The following is a 24975-nucleotide window of genomic DNA, read 5'->3' on the forward strand; positions in this document are numbered from 1 at the left end:
AATCCGGGAAAAAAATTGCTGCAAGAATATAACTGATCAGATTTGAATAGCAAAATTGTCTTCTGTAATGACCTGCACACAATAATACAGTTAATAGGCATTTGTACCCCCCCAAAAAGTGTCGACTCTTCCGCTGTATTTCCGGTTTCACACAGCTAGACACTAGCTTGACGCATAGCAAAACTCGACTCGTCCAACATGGCTGGCCAGGAAGATCCAGTGCAGAGAGAAATTCACCAAGACTGGGCCAACCGGGAGTATATCGAAGTAATCACGAGCAGCATCAAGAAAATTACTGATTTCCTTAACTCTTTTGGTAAGCATTCTCTTTCTTCGGTGTATGATTGAGGCTGGACTTTTTAGGCGTAGGCTAAGCTAGCTAGTGATGTCCTCCGTAGCCACTCCCATAGAGCATCGCTTTAGCTAGTCTATGTTGATTGTTGTCATTCTTTGAACGTGTCACGTTGATGTCAAGCTATATTAAAATATTATGTTGGCGAATAGTGGTGCTATACGATATAGCACAAGCGTGATCTTAACAATAGTAAGAGCCTGTTAGCACCATTCGGTCGCCACAGCTACCAAAATGCTCGTCTTGTGGTGCTTGGCAAATAGATCGAATGAACGTTACATAAAGGTCCGATCATGATCTGTACAGTTGTCTAACGTGGTGGCGGTGGTGAATGTATATTTGGAGTACGCTGATGAGTATTCGTTTTTAATGTGTCTTCTTTAGACATGTCATGTCGATCTCGCTTGGCTACCCTCAATGAGAAGTTGACAGCCTTGGAGAGGAGAATCGAATACATTGAAGCAAGAGTAAGTATGACACGATGTGTTTGCAATTTTAGTTTCCTTTTAGTGGTAACAATATTCTTTTCAAATTTTTAAATGTGCCACACTGCCTTCAGATAGTTATATACTGTATTATCTGTCTGTTACAGGTGACAAAAGGTGAAACCTTGACTTAAACGACGTCATGGAAAATTGCAGCATCCTGATGCTATCCTTCCATTTCCTAGTGGCCCATTTTTTGTTCATTTTGAATTTGCGTGATTGATTCCACCCTCTTTTTTGATGCTCATTTTTAAATTGTATCACTAGTTTTGCTTGTTTTATATGATGCCACCACTGTGTATAGTATACAGGAAATGGATGTCTGAGTGTGTGTTACTTCGGCATGGCATTTTTAAGAAACAAAATAATCATCAAAAACTTTGCTTTTAACATTTTGAGGAATTTAGTACTTGTGTGATAACAGAAGGTCAGATTGGACCATGTGTTTTACATCATGTACATCATGTCAATAACAGCACAGAATTGATGAGTGGGGACCATCCTCTTGTGCCAAGTTAAACAAGTTTTGTTGTGTGGTCTTTAATAAGGACTGTGTGTACTTTGCACTCTTTACTCATATGTCAAGGGTTACATACTGTAATAAAATGCAAGAAAATCATTGTGGAAAATGAAACCTTTTTCTGTTTTGTCATGATTTTGTTCAAAACATTTAGACAGAAACGAGGGATTCCATTAGTTCACTGGATTTCATTAGCTCAGTTTCTGTAGAATACTGTTAATACAATAAACTGCAGCCAAGAAAGTGTTTAACAGTCATGAGGAAATTCATTGTGAAGAGTATTTTTGCATGAAACATTAAATTGTTCCTTTTTGTCTGTTCTCATCAAGATCTAATTTGGAGGCTGCTATAAATGCAGAAATTACTAATTTGTTAAATTATTTTTAAACAAACGCAAATGTAGCAGCGGTAGGAGAACAACAAAAGGTTATTTTATCAGTGCTCTGCAGCGACATTTTTTCCCCGTTTTAATTCAAGAGGAAATAGTCGTATCTCATTTGGGGCAATTTATGTCACTGTTTCTCGCTACAGTAGCATCCAATGCTTCTTAAATATTAAATATAAACTGTATAATCATTTAATATGAATACCGAATAAAATATTTACAAGTGATGCTTTTAAGCAGAAATTATTTAGAGCCCAATCCTCCTGTAAGGCAAAATCGGGGTGATAATGCTTTTGTTAAGTGGAAACCCCAATGCATCTTGGGAAGAAGAAGCTGACGTCGTCCTTTCATGAAAGGCATACAGGATAGGAGTTGTTCGTCAATTTAAAAAATATCACGTTTAAAACCTTACACGTCATTATCAAGACAGCAGTATCACACTGGTGAGTTAGTGTACATTTAAACGTAATTGTGCAACAGTTTATTTATTTGGGTTCATAATTCGTAAAAATGTGTTAAATGACGGAGCTGGGAATGAATACGCTTAAACTGTGTTTTGCGGCCATAGCGATTGAAGCTTTCGATAGCTACATTTTGCCTTTGTGCATACGTGTCAATTTTATTTATTATTTTACATTCAAATAAGCCTTTTTCATGCTCGTTTTCCACAGATCGTGTGGAAGCATTCGTTACAAATGGGAGCAGATAAGAGGTGAGTTGCAGTAGTATGATGGCAGTTCTAAACTGTTAGATTTATGGTCAACAAACTTTATTAAAACGGAGTCTTGATTCTAGGATACTGCGTGATACCAGGGCTTATCAGTTTTATATGTTTCTGAAATGGTCTGGTCATGGTTTGTCAATATAAAGGTCAACAATAATTTACTATGTGACGAAACAGATCAATATCAGTTTCATTTTCTAAAGATCACTATTATATTTTTGGGGGGCAAATCACATTAACCCATCATTGGGGAGTGCTTTGTTCTGCCTGATAGCGTACACCACTCATATTGATAACTGAACAAAGATTAGTTGTCATATTTTAAGTAGGACTGAATCATTTGAATTATCTGAGTGTGTTATGTTGGTCCTTGTGTCATACTGAAATTTGTCTTTGCAATTCCCTGTTGAATAGGATAAGTCGCACTGAAAGGAGCGGCAGGTATGGCTCCGACGCACCCCGTGATTCTGATTGGCGTGACAGACGGGAAAAGGATCAAGAGCGCGATCGCCGCTGGTCGGATGAGAGACGAGGAGATCGCAACGAAGGAGAGCGAGACCGAGACCGTCAAGGATCCAGAGACAGTCCAGAGGTTAATATGCCATAACTGTTACGTTTTTTGTATTTCCGGTTGATCCCCGAGACCTGAAGCAAGGACTTTATCAAACATTAAAAGTAAATATACAATTCACCAGTGCGCAATTCTGTTTTTATTCAAGCCAAGAGAACGAAAAAGACGCAACAGCGACAGATCCGAAGATGGATATCACTCAGATGGCGACTACCTGGATCAAGATTACAGAAAAGAAAGTGGGGATGAGAAAAGGAGCAAGACTATCATGCTATGGGGTCTTTCGTCACACGTCACAGAGGAAGATGTATGTTTTTGTTGTGCTTGCATGTGGACTATTGATAGTGTGAAAGAAGATTGTAATCATCTTACTGTTTTGTGCGTGACGCAGATATGTTTCGCCATTGATCAGTTGGAGGGTCCCCAGCCTGCCGATGTCAGACTGATGAAAAAAAAGACAGGTGAGACTGGGATGCACGATGGACCTTGACCCCCCCACCCCCCCTCGTCTTTGACCATAGGGCAAATCTGCTTCCAGTCAGACCCATTTACCCAAAACAACATGATCAGATTAGTTCTTAACAAAATGAAATGATGCCTTCAAGTGTCCATCATTCGAAATTCTGTACAGGTAAGTAAGAAGAGCAATAGGAGCACGTTTGTTACTTAGCACGGTGAGAGCAGTGGTATCAGTGGTACCGGGCAGTGTTTCCCTTTTTCCTTTTCGTTTTACTGTGGTAAAACACTTAAGGATTGGCCTGTCATTTACCACGCAAGGCCTGGGTCGTGAAGCACTTTGTGGAACAGTTTTAATAATATGCCCATGGAATCTTAACTAACACGCCTCCCGTCTATATTTGAATGCTGTCTCTAGGTATAAGCCGTGGTTTCGCCTTCGTGGACTTTTATCACTTGCAAGATGCTACCCGATGGATGGAGACCAATCAGGTTGCTTCACAATCGCCAAGTCTAGTTTTAATCTTGGAGATTTAGGGAAAATTACCCCAAAGGCAACCTAAATGCTTTGAGCCAAAATATTATGTAATGCTTTTTTTTTTCTCCTGGATGAATACCTTATTTTGACGTAGTTTATTGTAATACCAATTATATCTTTGGACTTGTGAGGCCATCTTTTAAATATACATTGTGTGTATGTAACACTGCAAATACATCGATTAAGCTGGCATTACTGATTAGACTTGGACAGCCCCATGCAAAAAAATGGACATTTAAAAAAAAAAATAGTTATTATAATAGTCCTTTTGCCAACATTTTTTTTTTTTTTTTTTTTGTGGTGAGCTCATCTGTGGTTTTCCAGAAAACAGAATTGTCTTTTAGGGTCACATAATACACCTTACACCGGCTCACCCTGAGCACTTGGGTCCCAAACACTTAGAAGCTCTCTCTACACATCACATACACCACCACGTCTGTCTTTAACAAAGGAAACATGCTGGGGGTCCCTCACCCCATCCTCTCCCCTTCCAAAGTGGTTGCTCTGTTGAGTTAAGACCAACACACGCCACAAGTACTCGAGTAACATTTTTTTTCCTCTTTCAGAAACGTCTGGTCATCCAAGGGAAAAATGTGGACATGCACTACAGTCATCCCAGACACAACTATGGAGACTGGCTCTGCAATACTGTAAGTTCTAGCCCTGTCTTGAGTCTTTACTGCAAGTTACCCACACACTTCTTGCATGTAGACTTTGAAATTGCTGCAGTCCTGGTAGCTTGTCTTCATTCAGCTATATATTGAAATAAATAAAGGCTAGGTGGTATCCCAGGTAAGTCGGTTGTGCTGCACCAAGATAGACTTCAAGTTGTCTCAGGCAGCACTGTGCAAGAGGGCATTTGCAGGTGTATAATAAAAATGATTTGAACGGTTACTTGCAGTGTGGCCTGTACAATTTCCGGAGGCGGCTGAAGTGCTTCAGGTGTTCAGCAGCTAAAGTCGGTAAGTAGTTAAATCAACAGGAGGCCCACCGACTCCCAACATGCAAGCAAGCTGAAGCAACAATGTTGGGATGCAGCCCAGTTTTTGGGACTCCTGGAAGCCTTATGATGGACTGTCAGTTTTACGTTTTGACTCAGATGGGAAGGAGAGCATGCACTTCAGACAAAATTGTTAATTGGCTGAATTACAAACCTTGGTATTATCACTCAAAAGACCGTTGAAAAGGGTTTCAGCTATTGTCCTTTTTTGTTGACTCATCTAAACGTCACGTTTATGGACCAAGTTTCTCTTTCTCTCAACAGAATCTGAGACGAATAGTAATGCTGACCTCAATGAAAATCAGCCCGGTGGAGACTTTTGTGGTGACAGTAAGGACCCTTTTAATTTTATAGACATATTGCACCGCTTAATTTAGAGCAGAAGGCCACTCCGCATGTGGTAATGATTTTAATTTGTTCGTTCTCATTCCCAGCAATCATCCTGAGAAATATTGCTCCCCTGAGCTCCGTGGAAGGCATCATGACCGTCCTGGCACCATATGCTAATCTCGCTCCCAACAACATACGCCTCATCAAGGACAAACAGACAGGCCAGAACCGTGGCTTTGCCTTTGTCCAGCTGTCTTCTCCTCTGGTAAAAAACATTTTATCTTTTAATGTCTACATTGATGGGATACTAAATAATACATTTCTGCCGTATTTGTGAACACAGGAGGCGTCTCAGCTGCTAACAATCTTACAAGGACTGCAACCAGGTCTCAAACTGGATGGGAAAACAATTGGGGTGGATTACGCCAAGAGTGCTAGAAAGTGTGTAACTGTTCAATTTCTTGCTTTGTGAATGGATGATTATTGAGTCGACGGTAATTTTTCTTTAATTGTAACTCCAGGGACCTTTTGCTTCCCGATGGGAATCGCGTCAGTGCCTTTTCTGTTGCTAGTACAGCTATTGCTGCGGCCCAGTGGTCCTCAAGTCAGGTAGAAATATTTTCTCGCCCTTTTTCTATCAATAAAAATTCTTACCAAATTGTTTTGATTTTTCAGCCCCAGTCGACTGCCGAAGGAGTGTCCGAGTACAGCCTCTTGCACGAAGGCTACACTCCAATGTCGCAGGTCAGCAGAACAGAGAGTTATTGAAAGACGTTACCTGTGTGTAATAATTTACTGACAATTCTGCATTATTTGCAGGCCTACTATCAAGTTGCAGGAGCCAGCACCTCACAGGAGAATGGAATTCTTGGAGGTATCAAATGCTAAACTTTCATCATCACGCTTCTATGCTCTGGGATTTAAAACGTGTAATCTGCATATTTATTTACAGCTGCCCCTAACATAAAGCTTGTTCCGACTGCTGCTGGGGTAGTTCTCCCCCCCACCATGCAGGTCTACCAACCCCATATAATTGGCCAGCCTGCTATTCAGGTAATGTGTTTGATTGTGCTACTAATTCAATGGAAAGTGTCACAAATAACAAACCTATTGGTTGCAGCCATTGCAGCTGGCTCAGAAGTTGGAGGCCAATTCTCAGGCGGCACCTATCTCTGGTGCTGACGCTGTGGCTGCTGCCACGGCAACCACTGCCGCTGCAGCGACAACCTCGGGACAAACTACAGACACGGCCACGGGTACAAACTTTAACAACAGTTATTTCCATGTTCAATTGAATGTTATTGTTTTGATTCTTGATGTTGTTTAATTGATACAGTTGTTCCGGACACATCCACTTATCAGTATGATGAATCATCCGGCTATTATTTTGACCCCCAAAGTGGCCTGTACTATGACCCAAACACGCATGTAAGCAGCACACAATTTAATAATCTGTGTTCTGTCATCATCTTGCATTGGACACCTTTTGTTGTTTTTTCTCCTCAGTATTATTACAACTCTCAGACTCAGCAGTATCTTTATTGGGATGGTGAGAAGCAGACATATGTCCCCGTCTCAGTTGATGCAAACGCTACAGCTGGTCCCACAGCAGCCAATGCTAAAGAACCCCGTGAAGGAAAAGAGAAGAAGGAAAAGCCAAAGAGCAAAACTGCTCAGCAGGTAAGATGTTTGTCCTCAACCAGCGCCATGACTATTATTTTCTTTTTGGTTTTCTGTTGACATGGTGATTTCTTTCCAGATTGCTAAAGATATGGAACGCTGGGCCAAAAGTCTTAATAAGCAGAAGGAGAACTTCAAGAGCAGCTTCCAGCCAATCAGTCAAGAGGAAAGGAAGGAGGCAGCCGCTGCTGATGCTGGCTTCATACTTTTTGAAAAAAAGGTACCCCGGTATATTTAGTAACTTTGGTTGGACGTCAGTATTTGCTGTTCCTGCTCAAAGTGCATGTACTACATTTTCAGCAAGCCGGAGTGCTAGACAGACTCGTAACAGAGGTGACAGATATTCCTGATGAGGAAGCGGCCACCAGCTCCTCCAAGGTAAATGTTTGTGTCACTTCTCACCTCAGAGGCAATAAAACTGTTTTCATGAAACTGTTTTGCCACTTTTGTGCCCGCCAGTGTGGCCTCGTGGCGGCCTATAGTGGAGACAGTGACCCCGAGGAGGCAGCCGATGGCGGAGAGGGAGGCCAGGACAAGCTGACCGACTGGAAGAAGCTCGCCTGCTTGTTATGCAGGAGGCAGTTTCCCAATAAAGAAGGGCTATTAAGACATCAGCAGCTGTCCGACCTCCACAAGGTAACAAATATTGTTGTGAGCAGTTCACAATGGTGATGTTTTGCTTATGTCAGATGTGTTTTGTCATTTAATTTTTTTTTTTTAGAAAAACCTGGAAGTTATGCGACGATCCCAAATGAGTGAAGCTGAGCTGGAGGAGTTGGAGAGAAGAGAAACCGAGGTTCGACCAAAGGCGTTTATGTCACTAGTCGCACATTTCCTAATGGACTCCTATTTTGTCCGTATAGTTGAAATACAGAGACAGAGCAGCCGAGAGACGAGAAAAATACGGTATCCCTGAGCCCCCTGTCGCCAAAAAGAAGAAATACAGCCAGCCAACACCAGCTGTGTAAGAATTTCTTTTTCCCAACTTAAACACACTGTTGTTAAATTACGTGTCGTGAATAGTATATTCTGATCTGTTTCTTCGTTTCCCGCAGTAACTACGAGCAACCCACGAAAGATGGCCTAAACAGTGACAACATCGGCAATAAAATGTTGCAAGCTATGGGCTGGAAGGAGGGTAAAGGGCTCGGGCGCAACCAGCAGGGCATCACTGCACCTATTCAGGTATTTTAGTAGGAATTGTAATGGTTATCGTCAATCCACTGTATTTAAATGACAAATGGGGAGATTTTTCACATGCATCCCCCCCTCTATTCTTTAAGGCCCAACTGAGAACAAAAGGAGCTGGTCTCGGAACTAAAGGCAGCAACTACACCCTCTCGGCATCTGACACGTACAAAGATGCAGTCCGCAAAGCCATGTTTGCTCGCTTTACTGAATTGGAGTGAGCAAGATGAACTGTGAAGTGCTATGGCACATTCCTCCCGTGTGTGTTAATTATTTTGCCTCGAACCACAGTGGCTGAACACTCCAATTGAAGAATCTCACATGGAGGTATATGAAAATAAGTAAATATAATTTATATGTTGTACATATGCACAAAGTAACCATTTCTGTTTTACATAGTGTTCTTTTTTTGTGGTGTTAATAGGATATTCCTTAGTACATCAGAGATTGTACAGTTTATACAAAAAGGCTTGTATGTTTGCAACAAATAAACTACACCCAAAAAAATTAAAAAAACTAAAGTTCCTCTTTTACCTGTTATGCAAATGAAATCAAATATTAAAAAAAAAAATAGGTACCTGGTATGCAAATAAATATTAGTCAAATATTAACTGTGGTTCACAGGAAATGTCTCTTGGCAAAATGAATGTTCAACACTGTCATAAGCAACTGCAGTTAATGGATTGGCCCAGACTAAAATGTGCAGGTGTTCCTAAAAAAATGACTTAGTGAGCGCATTATTTTGGGCTCCCCATTTCGTGCACTTCCTGTGACGGAAATATGCGCCCATTCCTTGTAAGCGGATGTGAACTGGAAATGTAACACTATACTTAACCTGTTGAGACGGACATTATTTGCATACGACGTGACGATCATCACGTTTTCTAGGAATCGCGTTGTTTTTACCGTGACACTGGTCAGAAACACGAGCGTCGTGATTTACGCACTGGCCTCTGTGCGTAAATGGTTTTCCACTTGAGCTGCTTGAGGAGCTTCCAGTTTCCAGCGTTTGCGAGTGGGTGGGTGGCAGTTGGGGGGGATTGGAGAGAACGACCAGAGGAGGCGGACCTTCTCCACCCCCCACAGTTTAGACTGCAATGTGCTTGACAATGCCTGTAGCATTACTCCACAAGCACTGCTCGCTACTACCAAGGCGAGCGACCCTCCAATTGTGCGTAAAACTCACAACACGTTTTAATATATAAAAACCAAAGAGGAAAACGACTTTCCGTCACGCGCCTGAGGAATTTATCCTGGCAATTTCTCCATTTTAACCTTTTTGGTAAGACATATTTTCTGTTTTCTTTTTTTTAAAGTACGTTTCATTGTGTTTTTATTGTCCGTGCGTGCATCTTACTGGAGTGATCTGGTTGAAAGGACGAGGAGATAAATAAAACCAGAGTTCAGGAGGCTGGCCATTTGAGGACCACCTATCGGATTAACATGAGATTGGTGTTATTTTTTCTTCTTCCTCTTTAGAGAGCGTTCTTAAAAATCATCATAATGAAAACGAAACTGCGATTTCTACCGCGTGTGCGCCACATGTCACGACCATGTGGCTCACTGACAGATTGTGCTCTATCTTTTGTTTCGCATGGCTTCAGAAATATATAAGGAGTACCGTGCTCGGGTAATTTCCGTTTATTTTTTTTATTCCAATGTTTAGTCCAGCGGCATCAACGCAAGCTAATTTTGTTACAGGACCAGCAACAGGTCAACAAACCCAACAAATCTGGTTAATGTTATTCAAAATGTTAATCTAAGTCATCAATAGGCGGTGGCATGGTGGTATATTGGTTAGTACGTCCGCCTCGCAGTTCAGGGCCAAGGGTTCGACTCTGGTCCCAGCTTGTTGCGTTTGCATGATCTAAAAACATGCATGATAAGTAAAAAAAAAAAGTGGAAGCCCTCCAAATTGAGCGTAGTTGTGAATGTGATTGTGAATGATCATTTGTCACCACACCCTGCAATTGGCTGGCGACCAATCCATGGTGTGACCCGATTCTCACCCAAAGTCAGCAATAGGAATTCCATCTTAGTGGTGACTCCTGGTCTGTGTATGCTGCCATGCATATCACTGCAAAATAATGACATCGAATCTAAGACCTGTGTAAAAAAAAAAAAAACAATCTGAACTGTGTCCCTAAGCAAGTTTCCTCCTTATCTGCATTCATGCAGCGGTGCCGTTGAATCCATCATCTCCTGTTTGTCAAAGAAGTCTGATGAAATCATGACATCAGATTTGAGTTACACATCCACATAGGAATTTAAAAATAAGTTATTTCGGTCTTAATATATGTTTTTAATTATTTCATTAATCGGTTATCGGAATTTTACCAAACCAAATATCAGAATTGGCATCTAACTATATACCCCCCCAAAAAAACCCTCAAAATTGGTCTGGCCCGATTTTGGGGTGTAGAGAGAGTCGTGTTTTTTACTTGCTGGATTTTACCTGCTGGGTTCAATACAGTTGACTAGTGGTCAGATAAACCCGGCTGCGGTCAGCAACCTTTACTTGCACTGACCAGTTTAAGCAGACGTTGGTCAGGTGTTTTCTATTTGCGGGAGGGAGGCAGCCATCTGTGTGGTAGGGATCATCAGGGGTACAGCGGAAATCCAATTTCACATCACTGGTCAGAACACTATTGTGATTAATGTTTCTCTTCTCATCCATACCAGCGACAGGCAGAACAATTGAATGTTCTTCCATTAGATGCCAGAAGCTGTCCATTCATATAAAAAGAACAAGTCATGGCTTCCAATGAGTACGTCAGCATTGTGTACATTTCGTTTAAACAGGCCCAGATTTCATACTTACTATTGAAACATTTGAACAGACATGCCAAAATCTTGTCTCCTCAGAAGAGTGGAAGCTGCTTTTAGCTTAGATTTTTTTTCCAGTAGGTGTCATGACTTGGTGTTCCAAAACGTTTGTCCCGATTTTTCGACAGTAGTAGCTAAACTGAGCATTTTATGAATTTGATCATCTGTGAAGTGCAGACTTCCTCTGGAGGTCACCCACACATTTTTCGTTCTGTCTCAATGCTGGAAATGTACAATATTGTGTAAACAGGCATGACGCTTTTGGGACGAGGGTACTGGCAATGAACTTTGGATGGTAAAATATTTGCTTGTTATGGATTTTTTTTTTAATTTGGAAAAAATACTTAAGTGGATAGGTACAAGTTGTTCTTTGTGGTTTTGCCGATTTTCTCTTTATACGTTAGTTAAAAATATTGTTTTGCCATTAGTATTCCTCGAGTCAAAAGTTTCCAAGATGTCACTAAAAAACTGCTTTTGCAACATAAAAATGGATACCATACCTGGCAACAACGGTCGTCGCAATAATTTTTTCATTAGCCTTCCACCTGATTCTTTTCTTGTTATATTTAAAATAATAATAAACCTTCATTTTGTCATTTTTTTAGCCAAAATTAAACTTACTGGTCGCTTTTCTTAATGATAGTTGTTGACGGGTCATCGTTACATAAATGACCAATTTGCTAAATTGTCAAGATTACACTTGTATCTAACGGAGTCTTCTTAAAGTGAGCTTCTGAGCACAGAACGGGGTGTGTGCGTCAAGTGTTGCCCGCCTTCACATAAGCGCATGTGTCCCAGTGGAACTCAAAAGGCACGTGGCCGAGGATGAGTTGACGCTGCCAAGCGCTCTGGACTCAACCTCGTGCCTGTTCCTAATCGAGCACGACCACATGGGCCTCCTCCCCTAAACACTTACCCAACTGACACAACGGAAAATGTTGACAGCCCCACTTTTTATGCATTTGCTTGTTCATTTTCCACTCACCTGTTCAAACACTGGAAAATTCACAGCAAGAACTTTTCTTGACAACTGATTTGCTTTTCACAACGGTTATTTGATAGATAAGAACAATTAACTGCAAATGTTTAAAAAGCCAAACAAGTTATGTTTAAATGTTAGAATTTTTATTTAGTTGGTTGTTAGCATGCCTGAAGCCAACTTCCAAATTGGTTATTGCTACATTTTTACGTAACAATTACAGGGGATTGGCTCTGCCCAACTTGAGAATGATTACACACGCAGGGATTTTCCACTGTGAATATTTATATATTTAATATTTATGCGTGGCCCGAGCAGGTCGGGGAGGGCAAGTCACTCCTAAAACAATTTGATTTCCTATGTTCGTATTGCAATTATCCGTAATTAGACTCAACCCATGCTTTAAAATTTATATATTTTGTGTCCTTTGAGGTTTGTGTAAAACTGAGCACCATGTTTTAATGGACTGTGATTTTTTTTCTTTTTTTGGCATTAATTATACAAGCTGTGTTGCCGGTAATTTGAGTGGTTTTGTTGTTAAACAGTATTACATTATTATCTGTAGCAACCAGCGTGTGAAACCTCTCCGAATCGGCTGCCTTGTGACACGCAGTACGCAAAACACAAAAGCAAACACGCAAAAGTCAAACAGGCCTTGACCGAGACGGTGTGATTTGTTTGCTTCCGATATTATGCAACGAGGGCACATTTGTGTTATCCAACTGACGGCATCCTTAGATCAAAGTTGCAAGGTGTTGGTGAATGAATTGGCTTTGTTGGAAGTCATTGTGTCAACAGAGGAACTGGCTTAGGGCAACAAAGCCATGCAACAGACGGAAACCTAATAACAGCAACCATTTTGCCTTCAACTTCAAAATAACTTGACTTGACTTGACTTGACTTGACTTGACTTGACTTGACTTGACTTGACTTGACTTGACTTGACATGACATGACTTGACTTGACTTGACTTAACTTCAAAATAAAAGATTCCTTGTGATATTTTGTTTTTATATTTATATATTGTACTAACAAAGCACCGCAGAGGCAAATCATACAATACTATGGATTCAATTATTCACATTACATATTGTGGCCTTATGTAGTCATCCATTTTGTCGATTGTCCATCTTGCTGTTTTCTTTCTCCATCAGAAACTGACAACGAATAATCCAAAAAGCGTTGGCGACACCTTTCACGATGGAGCAAGCTCAGTCCGAGATGAACATCCTATCCAACGGGAAAAGCCACAACCTCGGAGATGACGTGGACATGCCGATAAAGACGTTGCTCGAGGATGATCGGTGAGTGTTTCCGGTACTCCGCAAGCATGTTATGTGTATTTGCACTGTAAATTTGTTATTATGTGTATGAATTTGTCATTGCTTAAGAGCTTTGTAACAGGTTGACTGAGTGGTGACTAAATGCCTGTTTGCTTTTGTTTTTTTTATTATTGCATGTTTATTTTATTGCCTCAATGGGTGGATCCTTGCACAGAAATGGCACTCAGACGGTCAGGTAGGTTTAAACTGAATTTCAACTTCATTTACTGACTTTAACCGATCACATGGTTTGAACGTTACTAGCAAAAGTGTTTAACTTTCACTTGCGCTAATTGCCTGCATGTCTCACATTAGATTTGATGATCCTGAAGGAGCATTGGAGAATGAGGAATTTTTGCCAAGTGCAGATGGAAAGAAACCAGTCCGATTCACAGACGTGAGAAAACACAATTCACCATGTAGTTTTTTATTTTATTTGCTATTATATATTTGTGTTTGTTGTATCAGTTTGAAGGGAAAACCTCTTTTGGTATGTCTGTCTTCAACCTGGGTAATGCCATAATGGGAAGTGGAATTCTGGGACTGGCTTATGCCATGGCCAACACTGGCATCCTCCTCTTCTTGTGAGTAACACCAATGATACTCAGTGCCTTATTTAGCATCAACTACACCGGGGGTGTTGAAAGTGTGAGAGTTGCAGCTTGACAAAAAAATGGACTGATAATTAGTTTTAACGGTGAGAAAGTAGTAGCAGATAGAGACCCACACATTGATGAAAATGACATTTCTCATAATAAGCAAACGAGAGAACCCACTGTTGGTCATTCCTATTTGGTCAGAGGGTGCACCCACATCAATCCCCTTTCCCAAGCCCTTAAGTCCACTCAGTATTTCTGGGTGGGTGAAGGCTTTGTAAACGTTGACTTGAGCCTTGAGAAAGCTCCAGCATTTAAAAGTTTCCTGACTGTGTTCATCAATGGACAATTGTTCATGCTGATGCATATTACCCACATTTCATTAGGAACACCTGCAGAGTCGAATGAAATTTCAATACGAGAAATCAACCAAAAATTCCTTTTGTGAGGTGAGGCGTGGAATGGAAGCCAAACATTGAGGCAGTAAAGACAGGTTGATTATTATACATCCAAAGTGAGGTTGGGAAAGCTTGCAGTGTCAAGGTCTTTAGTTGCAGGACATGAAGGTAGCTCACCCAGCTAAGAAAGACATTCGAGTCTTTATCTACCCCAATTCCTCCACTTGTGCACCCTGCATTCAAACAAACAGGCAGTCAGACTAAATGACCAGCGGTTACCAAGGCCATGTCTGACAGCTGCAGTCTGCACGTCGTAAGAGGACATAAATGAGCAAATCCAGATCCCACATTAGAGCGCCATGTTGGACTATTTTAGGCTGTGGCCTTTCTAGAGTCGGTAAGAGAGTATACATATAGTTTGGTTTATTATGGGACGTGTTCTCTTTGGAAATGTTGGCTAAATGTCTTTGGTTCAGGTTTAGATGAGACTAATAGCAAGTTAACAGAAAGTGAACAAACATAGGAAGTCAAAACTTAAAATAAAACTGGTACCAGCAGTATTTGTCAAACACAAAATGGAAAGATCTGCTAACAGAAGACAAAAGTCAGAATGTGAATCCGCTAATCCATTCAGCATACGTACGAATAATTGGAAATGACAAGGACAGAAAATGTAAAAATTGAATCATGTCGCAGGTTTCTTCTGACTGCAGTAGCTGCCTTGTCATCTTATTCCATTCATCTGCTACTCAAATCCTCCGGCATTGTGGGTAAGAATATAGTCATATAGTCATTAAATATCATTAAATATTCAAATGATCATTTCACTTACCTGTCAAAAGCTTGAATAGTGTATGTGGTGTTTTCTATAAACTTGAGTCTTATGGGAGAAATTGCCCACGATGTCTCCTAGATAACAATTTTGTGGTTTCAGGAATTCGGGCTTACGAACAGCTCGGCTTCAGGGCCTTTGGCACTCCTGGAAAAATGGCGGCCGGCATTGCAATCACACTGCAGAACATTGGAGGTGAGTGATTAAATCATATCAAACTGAGAGTCGCAGTTTTTTTCAGGCATGTATGTTTCAGGCCAAGTAATGATTTAATATTTGCTCTCTGTTGCAGCCATGTCCAGCTACCTGTACATTGTGAAATCCGAGTTACCTCTGGTCATCCAAGCATTCTTGAAGGCCGACCCGAACGCAGAGTGAGTGGCTAGCACCGGTACTCGTGACTTCGCAGCTTGTCCGATCGAGCTGGCATTCGAGGGGTGTGATGAAAATGGATGCTTGTAATTGAACGAGTCAGAGAGGGGCTTGTCTTGATAGCCGTTGGCTGATTTGGTGTGGGCACAATGTCAACTTCCAGTCATGCCAAATATGTTTTATATGAAACCGCACAACACTTCTCTGGGTTCCTACCACCTCTTCCAAACAAAAAAAAAAAAAAAGGAATGCTGCCAAAAACCTTAAGGTCACTCCCATAGGTCAAATTGTATTGTTGAGTTGAATAACTTTTCACCAGATACACACAAACAAGTGACAGCAGCAGATGGGGACACAAGGTCTTCATTCTGAGCCCGAGGCGCCACCTCTCATCAAATGTTCACGCCAGCCCGGCGTCCCTCCTGTCGTTCCAATCCATGGAATCAAGGGAGTCAGGTTTTTTTTTATTTACAGCTCCAGCTTCTTAAAATAGCTGGCGATGACTTGCGGCTGATGAACGAAATGCCACCTCCCACTTAAGAAGTCATTAAAATACTATGATAGAAATTTATATATAGTAGTACAAGATGCAAACTAAAAATAAAGCCACATTGGCCACACAAGGAGAAATTGAAGTCATGCATGTGAACTTGGAACTGGCACTTGACTCTTCTGACCCTGGAGTGAACAAAGTGTCACATTTCAGTTGGTTACATAAGTGTATTTTTAAAAAGTGAAGCGTAACAACACTCAACAGGGCTTCCTGTCCATTGGGAGCTACTTTGACAAAACACAAAAAGATGGGCAGATGTTTATGTTTTCAAATATGTGGCCATTATTTATACAGTCAGTACCTTGCAAGTGTGATTACGCCAGTCTGAAAACTGGTTCCATTGCATTTTTGTTTTGAAAAACATGTTGAAATTGGGGAAAAAAAAGTATTTACTGGTGTCAAGGAATCGATCTTGGCTAAGGTTTGATGTGAAATCTGAATTATAATGACCGGCTGGGACGTTGTTAAAAGATCACCTGCACCTTAGAGTGCTATTTTGCGACATAGATGCCAACGATGGATGTTTACACTTTACCATCTTTGCCCCCTTGAGAGATATGTTTTCTTTGGCATGCTCGGTGAGAAATCCCCCGCGCGCCATTTAGCACCTCGTTGGCCGTATGCATTGAGGAACGATGACTTTGTCTGTTGACTGTAAACTGTTATGAAGCGATGTCAAAACAGTGAATAAATACTGGAGGTCCATCCAACAATAATGTAGGTCAGCTATTTCAAAAAAAGAAAAAAAAAAACACTGGGTGGTTTACCTCAGTCAACCCTCCTAAATCAAACACCCCAAAAGTTGTATCATTTGAAGTTCAGCCAAAAATAAAAGGTTTATGATAGAGTCAGCAACATTTTTCCTATACATAGTTGAAATGAGAACTTGAATGTCAACCAGCATTTGGAATTTCTTGTATTCACTGTACATACTGAATATTCTACAGGGATTATGTTTTATTAATGTCATCAATGGAGAGCTTGTTGAATGGTGTGTGTGGGAGTCTACATTTAACAGATGCTGAGTCAGCAACCGGGATTGAAAACACGGCAATGCTAACATTGGCTATGCGATTACAGCCGAGCATGTTTTACAGACTTTGCGTCTTGTTTAGCGTGTGTTGGCTTAAGCCCGTGCTTCCTTCTGGGCAGCTGCCAGTCTTCTCATATTATAAATCCTCAGTTGTAAAGGATTCTATTTTTATGTGACTGCATGAGCAGAAATGAATACTTGCATATTAAACAATATTATGATTGACAATATATTTAAAACAGTGAGGTCATGCACTTTATGCTGTCCTTAACAGTCTTTGGTACTTGAATGGCAACTACCTGGTCGTCATGGTCTCCGCCAGTGTCATCCTGCCCCTGGCTCTGATGAAGCAGCTGGGTGAGCAGACATTCGATCCTCCCTTTCCACATACTCTTTGACTCAAAGTTCAAATATCCTGTCAAATATAGCAATTGTGTATTATTGAATAAGCTCCACCCCTTTTGTTTTTTATTAGGTTACCTTGGTTATACCAGTGGATTTTCTCTCAGCTGCATGGTGTTCTTCCTCACTGCGGTATGTCGACCGAGTGGAAAACAATATAAAAAAGACACGAATTAAAACAAAAAACTATTTCTTGGTTCTGAAGAAATAGTTTTGTCATTATGAAATTTTAATTTTGTCGCATGGTGTCATTTGATGGTTGACATAGAAACTGGAAGAGTCACAGAAAGGCAAATGGCGTTTCATTTGATTTCCTCACCAGGTCATCTACAAGAAGTTCCAAATCCCGTGCCCCTTCCAGGAGTTCAACTCTCTCAACAACACTGCAGCCCATCACAGCCTGAACGTGTCGAACCACGTCGGTGATCACCTCTTGACTCACGAAGAGGACGACGCCCTTTGCGGGCCGCGCATGTTCACCATCAACTCACAAGTGAGCCCGCACACACGATATGGATCTTAATCAATGTGGTTGGGGAATCTTACAAAGATAGATTGGAATGTTTTAGGGAAGCCATTTTGGATCCTTGTGTACCACTTCTGTTTTGGTGTAATGTATCATGTGCTTCTCCACAGACAGCCTACACCATCCCCATCTTGGCTTTTGCCTTTGTTTGCCACCCAGAGGTCCTCCCCATTTACACCGAGCTCCGCGAGTGAGTTGCTCGTCCCTAAAATGCTAATATCATGCACAAGCTCAAAATATATGACACGGTAATCATATATTTTTTTTAAATTGCAGCCCTACTAAAGAGAAGATGCAGAAGGTGTCCAACATCTCCATCTTTGTCATGTACACCATGTACTTTCTGGCAGCTCTCTTTGGCTACCTAACCTTCTACGGTGAACGCTCGTATTTGAATCCAAATTATGTATCCACAAATTGATTGTTCTGTAGTTATTAACAAAACATACTATACTGCTTTTAGAATATGCAAAGGACACTTTTTCTTTTTTATTAACTTTCTGAATTTGTTTCGTGCAGGAAATGTGGAGCCAGAATTACTTCACACTTACAGTCGCATTGATCCTTACGACACGTTAATCCTGTGTGTGCGTGTGGCCGTCCTCACCGCCGTCACACTCACAGTCCCCATTGTGCTCTTTCCCGTGAGTTTCCCATTTCTTCTGCTTGGAGACCACAATGGAGCACAATGATGTGGTTAATCTCATTTTGTGTGTGTGTGTGTACGTGTGTGTGTGCAGGTGCGCAGAGCCATCCAGCAGATGTTGTTCCCTACCAAGGCTTTCAGCTGGCTGCGTCACATAGCCATCGCTGTGGTTCTGCTCATGTTTATCAATATGCTGGTCATTTTCGCTCCCAACATTCTGGGCATCTTCGGAATCATCGGTTAGTACATATCTGGCAAATGACCGGTGAAAGAACATTTTTTGTTTTCTTTTCACAAAAATTAACTCGATTTAATTCAACAAACAGGATTATGATTTACTTATCGTGTCTGTGTTTACAGGCTAAATGATTATTTACTTATTGTGTCTGTGTTTACAGTCTAAATCCACAATGTTTGACATTCTTCTACCTGTTCCATACCCCTGCCTGGAATTCTAAAAAACGTGACTATTGCATGTTGGGGTAGAAAAGGGGTGGGGGCGATGTACAGCCAAATAGAGTCAATATTACCGTGCCACTCATTTCACAGAACTGAGGTCATATTTCTTTGGCCTGAGTTGAAAGTTGAAAGCGTTTCTGTTTACTTGCTTCGGCCAAGGACGTTTTCAGAGGAGCTGTTAGCCCGACAAACATGTGAGGGTACAAACATAGAATGCCTGTAAACATACATCAGGGGAGAACCTGGCTCACAACAGGACTGATAGAGAAAGACGACTTTTAGCACACTGAGACCGACGTGTCGTAAAAGATCATGGAGGAGACACTGTTGTTGTGTGAGGTGCTCACTAGTGATGTCCTTGCAACACATATGGGGCACTTTTTTGAAAAAAGTGAACAAAAAGTGTCCAAACCTCTCCAAAAAAGACGTGCATGTGATTATTAAAGCAAAAGATAAGTATTACTTTTAGGGTGTGCACACTTATCCAACTCGCCTATTGGTTATTTTTCTCTATTTGTCTCACTTTCTTCAGTCACATTGTACTGATTATAATTAGTTTTTTTATAACTTATATTTACATTTTTTGTGATCTGCTAACCATTTAATGTTAATTTGCATTTCTGGTCATTTAGTAGATGTAGGCATTCTGTCAGCAGACTGTTCGTTGCTTATTTTACACACGAAAGTCGATTGACGGCAAAGTTAAAAAAAATAAAAGACGATCACTGACACTGACAGAAGCATATTTTTTTTCTCCTCCATGATTCCAGGTGCTACATCTGCTCCTTGCCTTATTTTCATCTTCCCTGCTGTCTTCTACATCCGCATTGTTCCCAAAGAAAGCGAACCCTTGAACTCTCGCCCGAAGATCCTGGTAAGAATTTGTCGACCAGTTCTACTCTCATCCCCGCCATGCAGCAATTCCATCCATAAATTCTTTTTTTATAGGCTACCTGCTTTGCCGCCTTGGGTGTCTCCTTCATGATAATGAGTCTGAGTTTCATTATCATCGACTGGACGACGGGGAGCAGCAATGCCGGCGGGGGCCACTAGGAGCCATGACAATTAAGAGCATGCACATCAAAAAGTGCTAAGCAAAATACCACACTTGTATTGCTAGATGAAGGGACATTTTACTGCAACGTTATACACGGACACTCACTGGCCACCTGATTAGGTACCCTCGATAAAGCTCAGGCATAACAGATAATTTTACGACGCTATGGGAAAAAAATTGCACTGCATCACACTTAGAGGTTTTTATGCTTTTCTTACTAAACAAGGTAACCAAAATATCTACAAATAGTTGACTACAACTTTATAATGAACATGTTTGAGCAACTCTTTTAGCTTTATTATCTTTTTAAATCAAATGCGTAGCTACAGACCTAATTCGATTGTAGCCACTGAATGTTCAAGAGCATAGTGCTCTTTAATTTCATAATGCAACCATGAGTTTTGAGCTAATCCAGCCACGTTACGCACAAGCAACAGCAGCTGGCACTGTAAAAACCAAAATTGTAGGCTAATAATTTATTTTTGCATGCACAAGGAGATAAATGACATTCAACCAGGAGTGTATATTTATATATCTGCTATTTTTTAAAATTCAAAAGGTCTACATATATTTAACTACTGTTGAGTTAATTGCTCAGGCAAATTGTGTAATTTTGTAATTATGTGTAATCGCACACACAACATTTTTAACACCGCATATCCTGCTAAAGGTCGCAAAGCCTAACCCAGGGGTCAGCAACTTGGGTTCTTAGGGGGCTCCTATCCAGCCTGTTTTAGGTGCAGCCCTACTAGGACACACCTGATTCAAATGACCGGACTTGGTGACCTCTGACCTATCCCAACTTACATCAGACCTCCCTGACCTGAACTGGTCGAACTACCAGCCACACTGAGTGGGAATCGATCCCACGCTGCCCGGACACAAGTCAGGCAAGTTGTTGACTGAAATCTAAAATAAACTCAATTAATTGTAGAGATCATATTGTGAAATGAGTGAGACGTTTTTAAAGGGAAAGAAGTATGAATGAAGTGAGAGCATGTCTGCTATTGTAGTTCGTCTTGATTTGTGTTGATGCTGTGGATTTAGATACATTTTAAGATTAAAAAAAAATAAATCCAAATGTAATGACACTTACCTAAAAGCAGAGGAACATGAATATCAACCGACTGATGGGTTTGAAAGTTAATTTGGTAACAAGCTCTTGTGAGGATGACAACATTCTGTTGTCGCTTGTTTATTGAGGTGAAATCCTTTTTCGTATATCTACGATGTTTATGATCACCTGTCCATTTCAATCTTAAATGATTTCGGGTTGTGTTATTGTGGTAATTTTTTTTTTTTTTTTTTTTTTTTTTAACACACACAGCATTAACAGCATGCATATACTGTATGTTCTCTTTGTGCTGAATTAACATTTTTCTTTTTTTCAATGGAAATATTTAATGTACAATATAGTTTTTCAAGTGTGAAAGCACAAAACAAATAAATTCAGAGCTATTTTTTTTAAAAAGCTTCCCCCCCCCCCCCCCCAAGGTGTACTGCTTGTAAACAAACAATATTTTATATTTGAACAAATTCCACAGTTTATTTATGGATAAATCTCTTATCTTAGCTCTAGCCATTTGAATCCATGCTATTAAGGTATTTTCACTGATAAATTGTGAGCAACTCAAGGAAATGATTGTCCTTTCTTTACAATATATTTGCCAAAACAACAACAAACTACCTACTGTTTGAAGAAAATAGCCTTTAACTTTTAACACACAAATGCTGCAAGGTCAGTGAATACAATATGTCAAACATGCAATTATTATTGTAGCTGAGGTTACAATACAGTCGTCTCTGGAAATGACAAAATTTATGAATGAGGATTGAGACTTAGCTTTACATTGATGCTGTGTATAAATGTAAACATTTTATATTTGTGAGGCCTACTGCATTAAAGTGTAAATAGCCGGTTTTAGTTTGACAATAAAATAATGGTAAATGTTTTATTCCATCATCTATTGTGCTGTTTTTTTCTGTCTCGCACTCTAAATTGAATCTGACTCCGATTGACGAACATTTTACTGTCACTATTCTAAAATAATATTGCACCCAAGCATGGTAGTACATTTTAGAACAATGACAATTATGTATTATAACGCACAGTATGTTGATTGTCCATCAGAGGCTGCTGTTTGTCTTCCCATTCTTTATTTAAAATAGTGAATCCGTCTGTCAAGCCTGCTTGAAAATTAAAGTGCATGTACATGCTTACCTCCTCCTACTGGTAATAATAATTACCCCCCCCCCCCCCCCCCCCCAAAAAAAAAAAAATATTCAAGTACAGTAATGAAGTACTTGTACTTCCTTACCTCCAATTAATGGTAGTGATAATTTAAAAAAAACAACAACTACTTGTTACAAATGAACTAGTGTAAAGTGTTAATTTTGTGTTGTAAGAGAAAAAAGAAAAACCTGAACAAAAATGAAGTCACTGTTGGACAACCTTTTGATAAAAAATATTAAGTATAAGTATTTCACCACACCCTACTTCCTCGAATCCAATCCCGCCTCCATTTCCTCTCACGTCACAGATGGTAACTAAGATTTAGGTCAGGGTTCCTCTGGATTGTGCAACTGTTCTTATTCTACCTGTGTTAGTCCAGAATGGGAGGAAATTCTCCCTCATCTATGATATTTCAAATAATTGATGCGCAAAATCTTTTTGTGCAGTGTCAGTAGCTGTGGCTCCATGACCAACTCGCATACACTGATACACATTCAACTGTGACTAAAAGGTTTTTAATTAGCTCAAGGAAGAAGAAACTAAAATAGTTTTAATTAACTCAAGGAAGCTGAAACAAATAAGCGACGTGACTCAGCTAAAATATCATCTCGCAAACTGTTTTTACAGCATAGCCTGAAAGGTAAGGCAAAGCAGGCTAGGTTTATTTATGTTGCGCATTTCTTTGAACAAGGTATGTACTGTACCTATTTACATAGGTTCAGAACATTTAAAGTCAACATTTGAATAAAAAATGACAAACAAACTGAAAGGCAAAATAATTAGAAAAAAAACTTACAACATTTAAAGGCAAAGAAGAGAAATTAAACCAATTGTAAAACAATGACAAAGTATGTACAGCGCAAGAACTTTTTTTTTGATAAAAATATTGCAAAAAAACTTATGGGGAAACGGAAAAAATAATATAATTTGTATGTAAAAGCCTTTACACTTGGGGCTATTTAACTTCAGTTCTGTTGGCAGTATAACAGCTAAATGCTAATGCAACAGTTTGAGCCAAACCCGGCATCGCACAGCAAAAAATATATGACATAACAAAATATCCCATAAAAGCATACTATTGATAGTTGTTCTAAAAATATAATCACCTCTCATTAATGCATGTCTAATTTATTTTTGGTGTCATTATTGTTCAAGTAGCTCCCATTCTCATTCAGTGACTGTTTGTCAAGGGTGTAGTCAACCATTGTCATCAGGTAGGACTGGTTCTCGCTACCTGTGACCTTGAACAGGATAAGCCCCAAAACATACAATAATCTCCACGTCACGTTGTAAAGTTCACATTTTCTTTGTACACAAATCGTTGTCACCTTAGTTCGCTAATGTGACTATAAAGAAGTCAAGTTGATGTGCCAAGTTGTTGCGAAACCAAGACTAATGGTGCAAACATTTTCCATCCTCAAGGTAACACATGATCTTCGATGATAATAAATTGTATAAATAAACAATCGGTACAACGTGCTGGTCGCTGATAGTGTAGTGAACAAATTTGCTCAAAATGTCTCAATCACACATCGATCCTGCTCCCTTTGCGTTTGAACCAATCGGCTCTCTCCATCCACCTGCTTGCTCCACGTGCCTCGTTGTCTCATCAGTCTGTGTACATTTAATTATTGTTTTCCATGCAGGCCTTTTGTGATTGTGTGTGGTCTAGCTGGTGGCACTGTTACATGACATGATTCTTGTCATGGTGAGTCACTGATTTCCAATCTTTGTTTTTTGCCCTTTTGTTAATAAGTACATTTTGGAGTATATCTTGCCTTGCCTCTATCCCTGCACTTTAATCATGACCAATGTGTACAAATCAAATTCAAATGAAGCAAACACACAGTTTCTTCTTTTAACCATCACAAGTCAACCTAATGTTTCTTCACTATATTTGTAAAGTGGAAGAGTGTTAATTCAATTTTTATATGGAAAAGATAGGGATGAACAACGGGCAATGTCAATTTCCATCTACCCATTTATCTGCAGGGAACTAGAGCCTTCTTTGAGTTTCCTTCTCCATTCTGTTGTTTACCGCCATCTGTGATCAAAGTGACGACCCAGATTAACCCTGATGATTTTTAGTTTCTCATTCTTCAGACATACGTGAGCAACTGACAGACTTGTAATGAAATGAAAGCAAAAGACTGCTCAATGGTTAATAGAAAGCCACAAACCTATCGACTGACTCATGGAAACAAGTCTGACTGCATTTGTGTTCCCACCTGCTTTTGTCCGAACATTTTGTGCATCCAGCCATACATCATTTACCTGCTACTCTTCTTTTCTTTTGTACTATTGTCAATCATTGTCTACGATTTTAAAAGTTGCGTGACTGCGTTTTTGTTTATGGGTAGCTTGCCGTTGTCCAAACCAATTATTTTAACAACAAATACTAATGAAAATCCTAAAACTGGGTTTAAAAAAAAAGTGGAATAGCAACTCATACATTTCAGCAAATTATTTTAAAATCTTAAGGTAATTTACTGAAAGTGCAATTTGTTCATAA

General features: G+C 40.0%; 3 protein-coding genes across 4 annotated transcripts; all 3 read left to right on the forward strand.

Moving 5' to 3' along the window:
• Window positions 1–139: 139 nt before the first annotated feature.
• Window positions 140–1471, forward strand: brk1 (BRICK1 subunit of SCAR/WAVE actin nucleating complex). Its single transcript, XM_049733695.2, has 3 exons — window positions 140–316; window positions 737–819; window positions 945–1471. The coding sequence occupies exons 1-3, from the start codon at window positions 199–201 to the stop codon at window positions 969–971; spliced, it is 228 nt and encodes a 75-aa protein (XP_049589652.1). The 5' UTR covers window positions 140–198; the 3' UTR covers window positions 972–1471.
• A 583-nt stretch (window positions 1472–2054) lies between these two features.
• On the forward strand, window positions 2055–8840 carry LOC125976716 (RNA-binding protein 5). Its single transcript, XM_049732558.1, has 25 exons — window positions 2055–2185; window positions 2414–2454; window positions 2881–3058; window positions 3186–3344; window positions 3429–3498; window positions 3912–3985; window positions 4598–4681; window positions 4933–4993; window positions 5296–5361; window positions 5466–5626; window positions 5705–5802; window positions 5883–5970; window positions 6037–6105; window positions 6181–6235; window positions 6314–6414; window positions 6482–6617; window positions 6698–6789; window positions 6868–7041; window positions 7121–7261; window positions 7342–7419; window positions 7501–7677; window positions 7763–7837; window positions 7905–8005; window positions 8097–8226; window positions 8325–8840. Exons 2-25 carry the CDS (start codon window positions 2438–2440, stop codon window positions 8448–8450), a joined length of 2511 nt encoding a protein of 836 aa, XP_049588515.1. The 5' UTR covers window positions 2055–2185; window positions 2414–2437; the 3' UTR covers window positions 8451–8840.
• Window positions 8841–9084: 244 nt separating this feature from the next.
• Window positions 9085–22193, forward strand: LOC125976717 (sodium-coupled neutral amino acid transporter 3). Of its 2 annotated transcripts, XM_049732559.2 has the most exons (17): window positions 9085–9511; window positions 13189–13338; window positions 13532–13552; window positions 13672–13753; window positions 13825–13940; window positions 15047–15120; window positions 15285–15377; window positions 15475–15556; window positions 17415–17497; window positions 17616–17674; window positions 17865–18035; window positions 18179–18258; window positions 18345–18445; window positions 18588–18712; window positions 18809–18953; window positions 19944–20047; window positions 20122–22193. In XM_049732559.2, the coding sequence occupies exons 2-17, from the start codon at window positions 13235–13237 to the stop codon at window positions 20224–20226; spliced, it is 1545 nt and encodes a 514-aa protein (XP_049588516.1). In that variant the 5' UTR covers window positions 9085–9511; window positions 13189–13234; the 3' UTR covers window positions 20227–22193. The 2 variants fall into 2 exon arrangements, with proteins under 2 accessions (XP_049588516.1, XP_049588517.1); XM_049732560.2 differs by lacking the exon at window positions 13532–13552.
• The last annotated feature ends 2782 nt before the right edge of the window (window positions 22194–24975 follow it).

This window comes from Syngnathus scovelli, chromosome 11 (assembly GCF_024217435.2).
Source record: "Syngnathus scovelli strain Florida chromosome 11, RoL_Ssco_1.2, whole genome shotgun sequence".
Classification (NCBI taxonomy): domain Eukaryota; kingdom Metazoa; phylum Chordata; class Actinopteri; order Syngnathiformes; family Syngnathidae; genus Syngnathus; species Syngnathus scovelli.

What these genes read in the sequence shown, in the direction of transcription:
- LOC125976716 (XM_049732558.1), top strand. An exon ending in GTGTTCAGCAGCTAAAGTCG is followed by an intron (nt 4,994 to 5,295) that starts GTAAGTAGTTAA and finishes TTCTCTCAACAG; the next exon opens with AATCTGAGACGAATAGTAAT. An exon ending in TACGCCAAGAGTGCTAGAAA is followed by an intron (nt 5,803 to 5,882) that starts GTGTGTAACTGT and finishes TTGTAACTCCAG; the next exon opens with GGACCTTTTGCTTCCCGATG.
- brk1 (XM_049733695.2), top strand. Translation starts at nt 199, where the DNA reads ATGGCTGGCCAGGAAGATCCAGTGCAGAGAGAAATTCACCAAGACTGG. An exon ending in TGATTTCCTTAACTCTTTTG is followed by an intron (nt 317 to 736) that starts GTAAGCATTCTC and finishes TGTCTTCTTTAG; the next exon opens with ACATGTCATGTCGATCTCGC. An exon ending in TCGAATACATTGAAGCAAGA is followed by an intron (nt 820 to 944) that starts GTAAGTATGACA and finishes TGTCTGTTACAG; the next exon opens with GTGACAAAAGGTGAAACCTT.
- LOC125976717 (XM_049732559.2), top strand. Translation starts at nt 13,235, where the DNA reads ATGGAGCAAGCTCAGTCCGAGATGAACATCCTATCCAACGGGAAAAGC. An exon ending in TGTTCACCATCAACTCACAA is followed by an intron (nt 18,036 to 18,178) that starts GTGAGCCCGCAC and finishes GCTTCTCCACAG; the next exon opens with ACAGCCTACACCATCCCCAT. An exon ending in TCCCCATTGTGCTCTTTCCC is followed by an intron (nt 18,713 to 18,808) that starts GTGAGTTTCCCA and finishes GTGTGTGTGCAG; the next exon opens with GTGCGCAGAGCCATCCAGCA.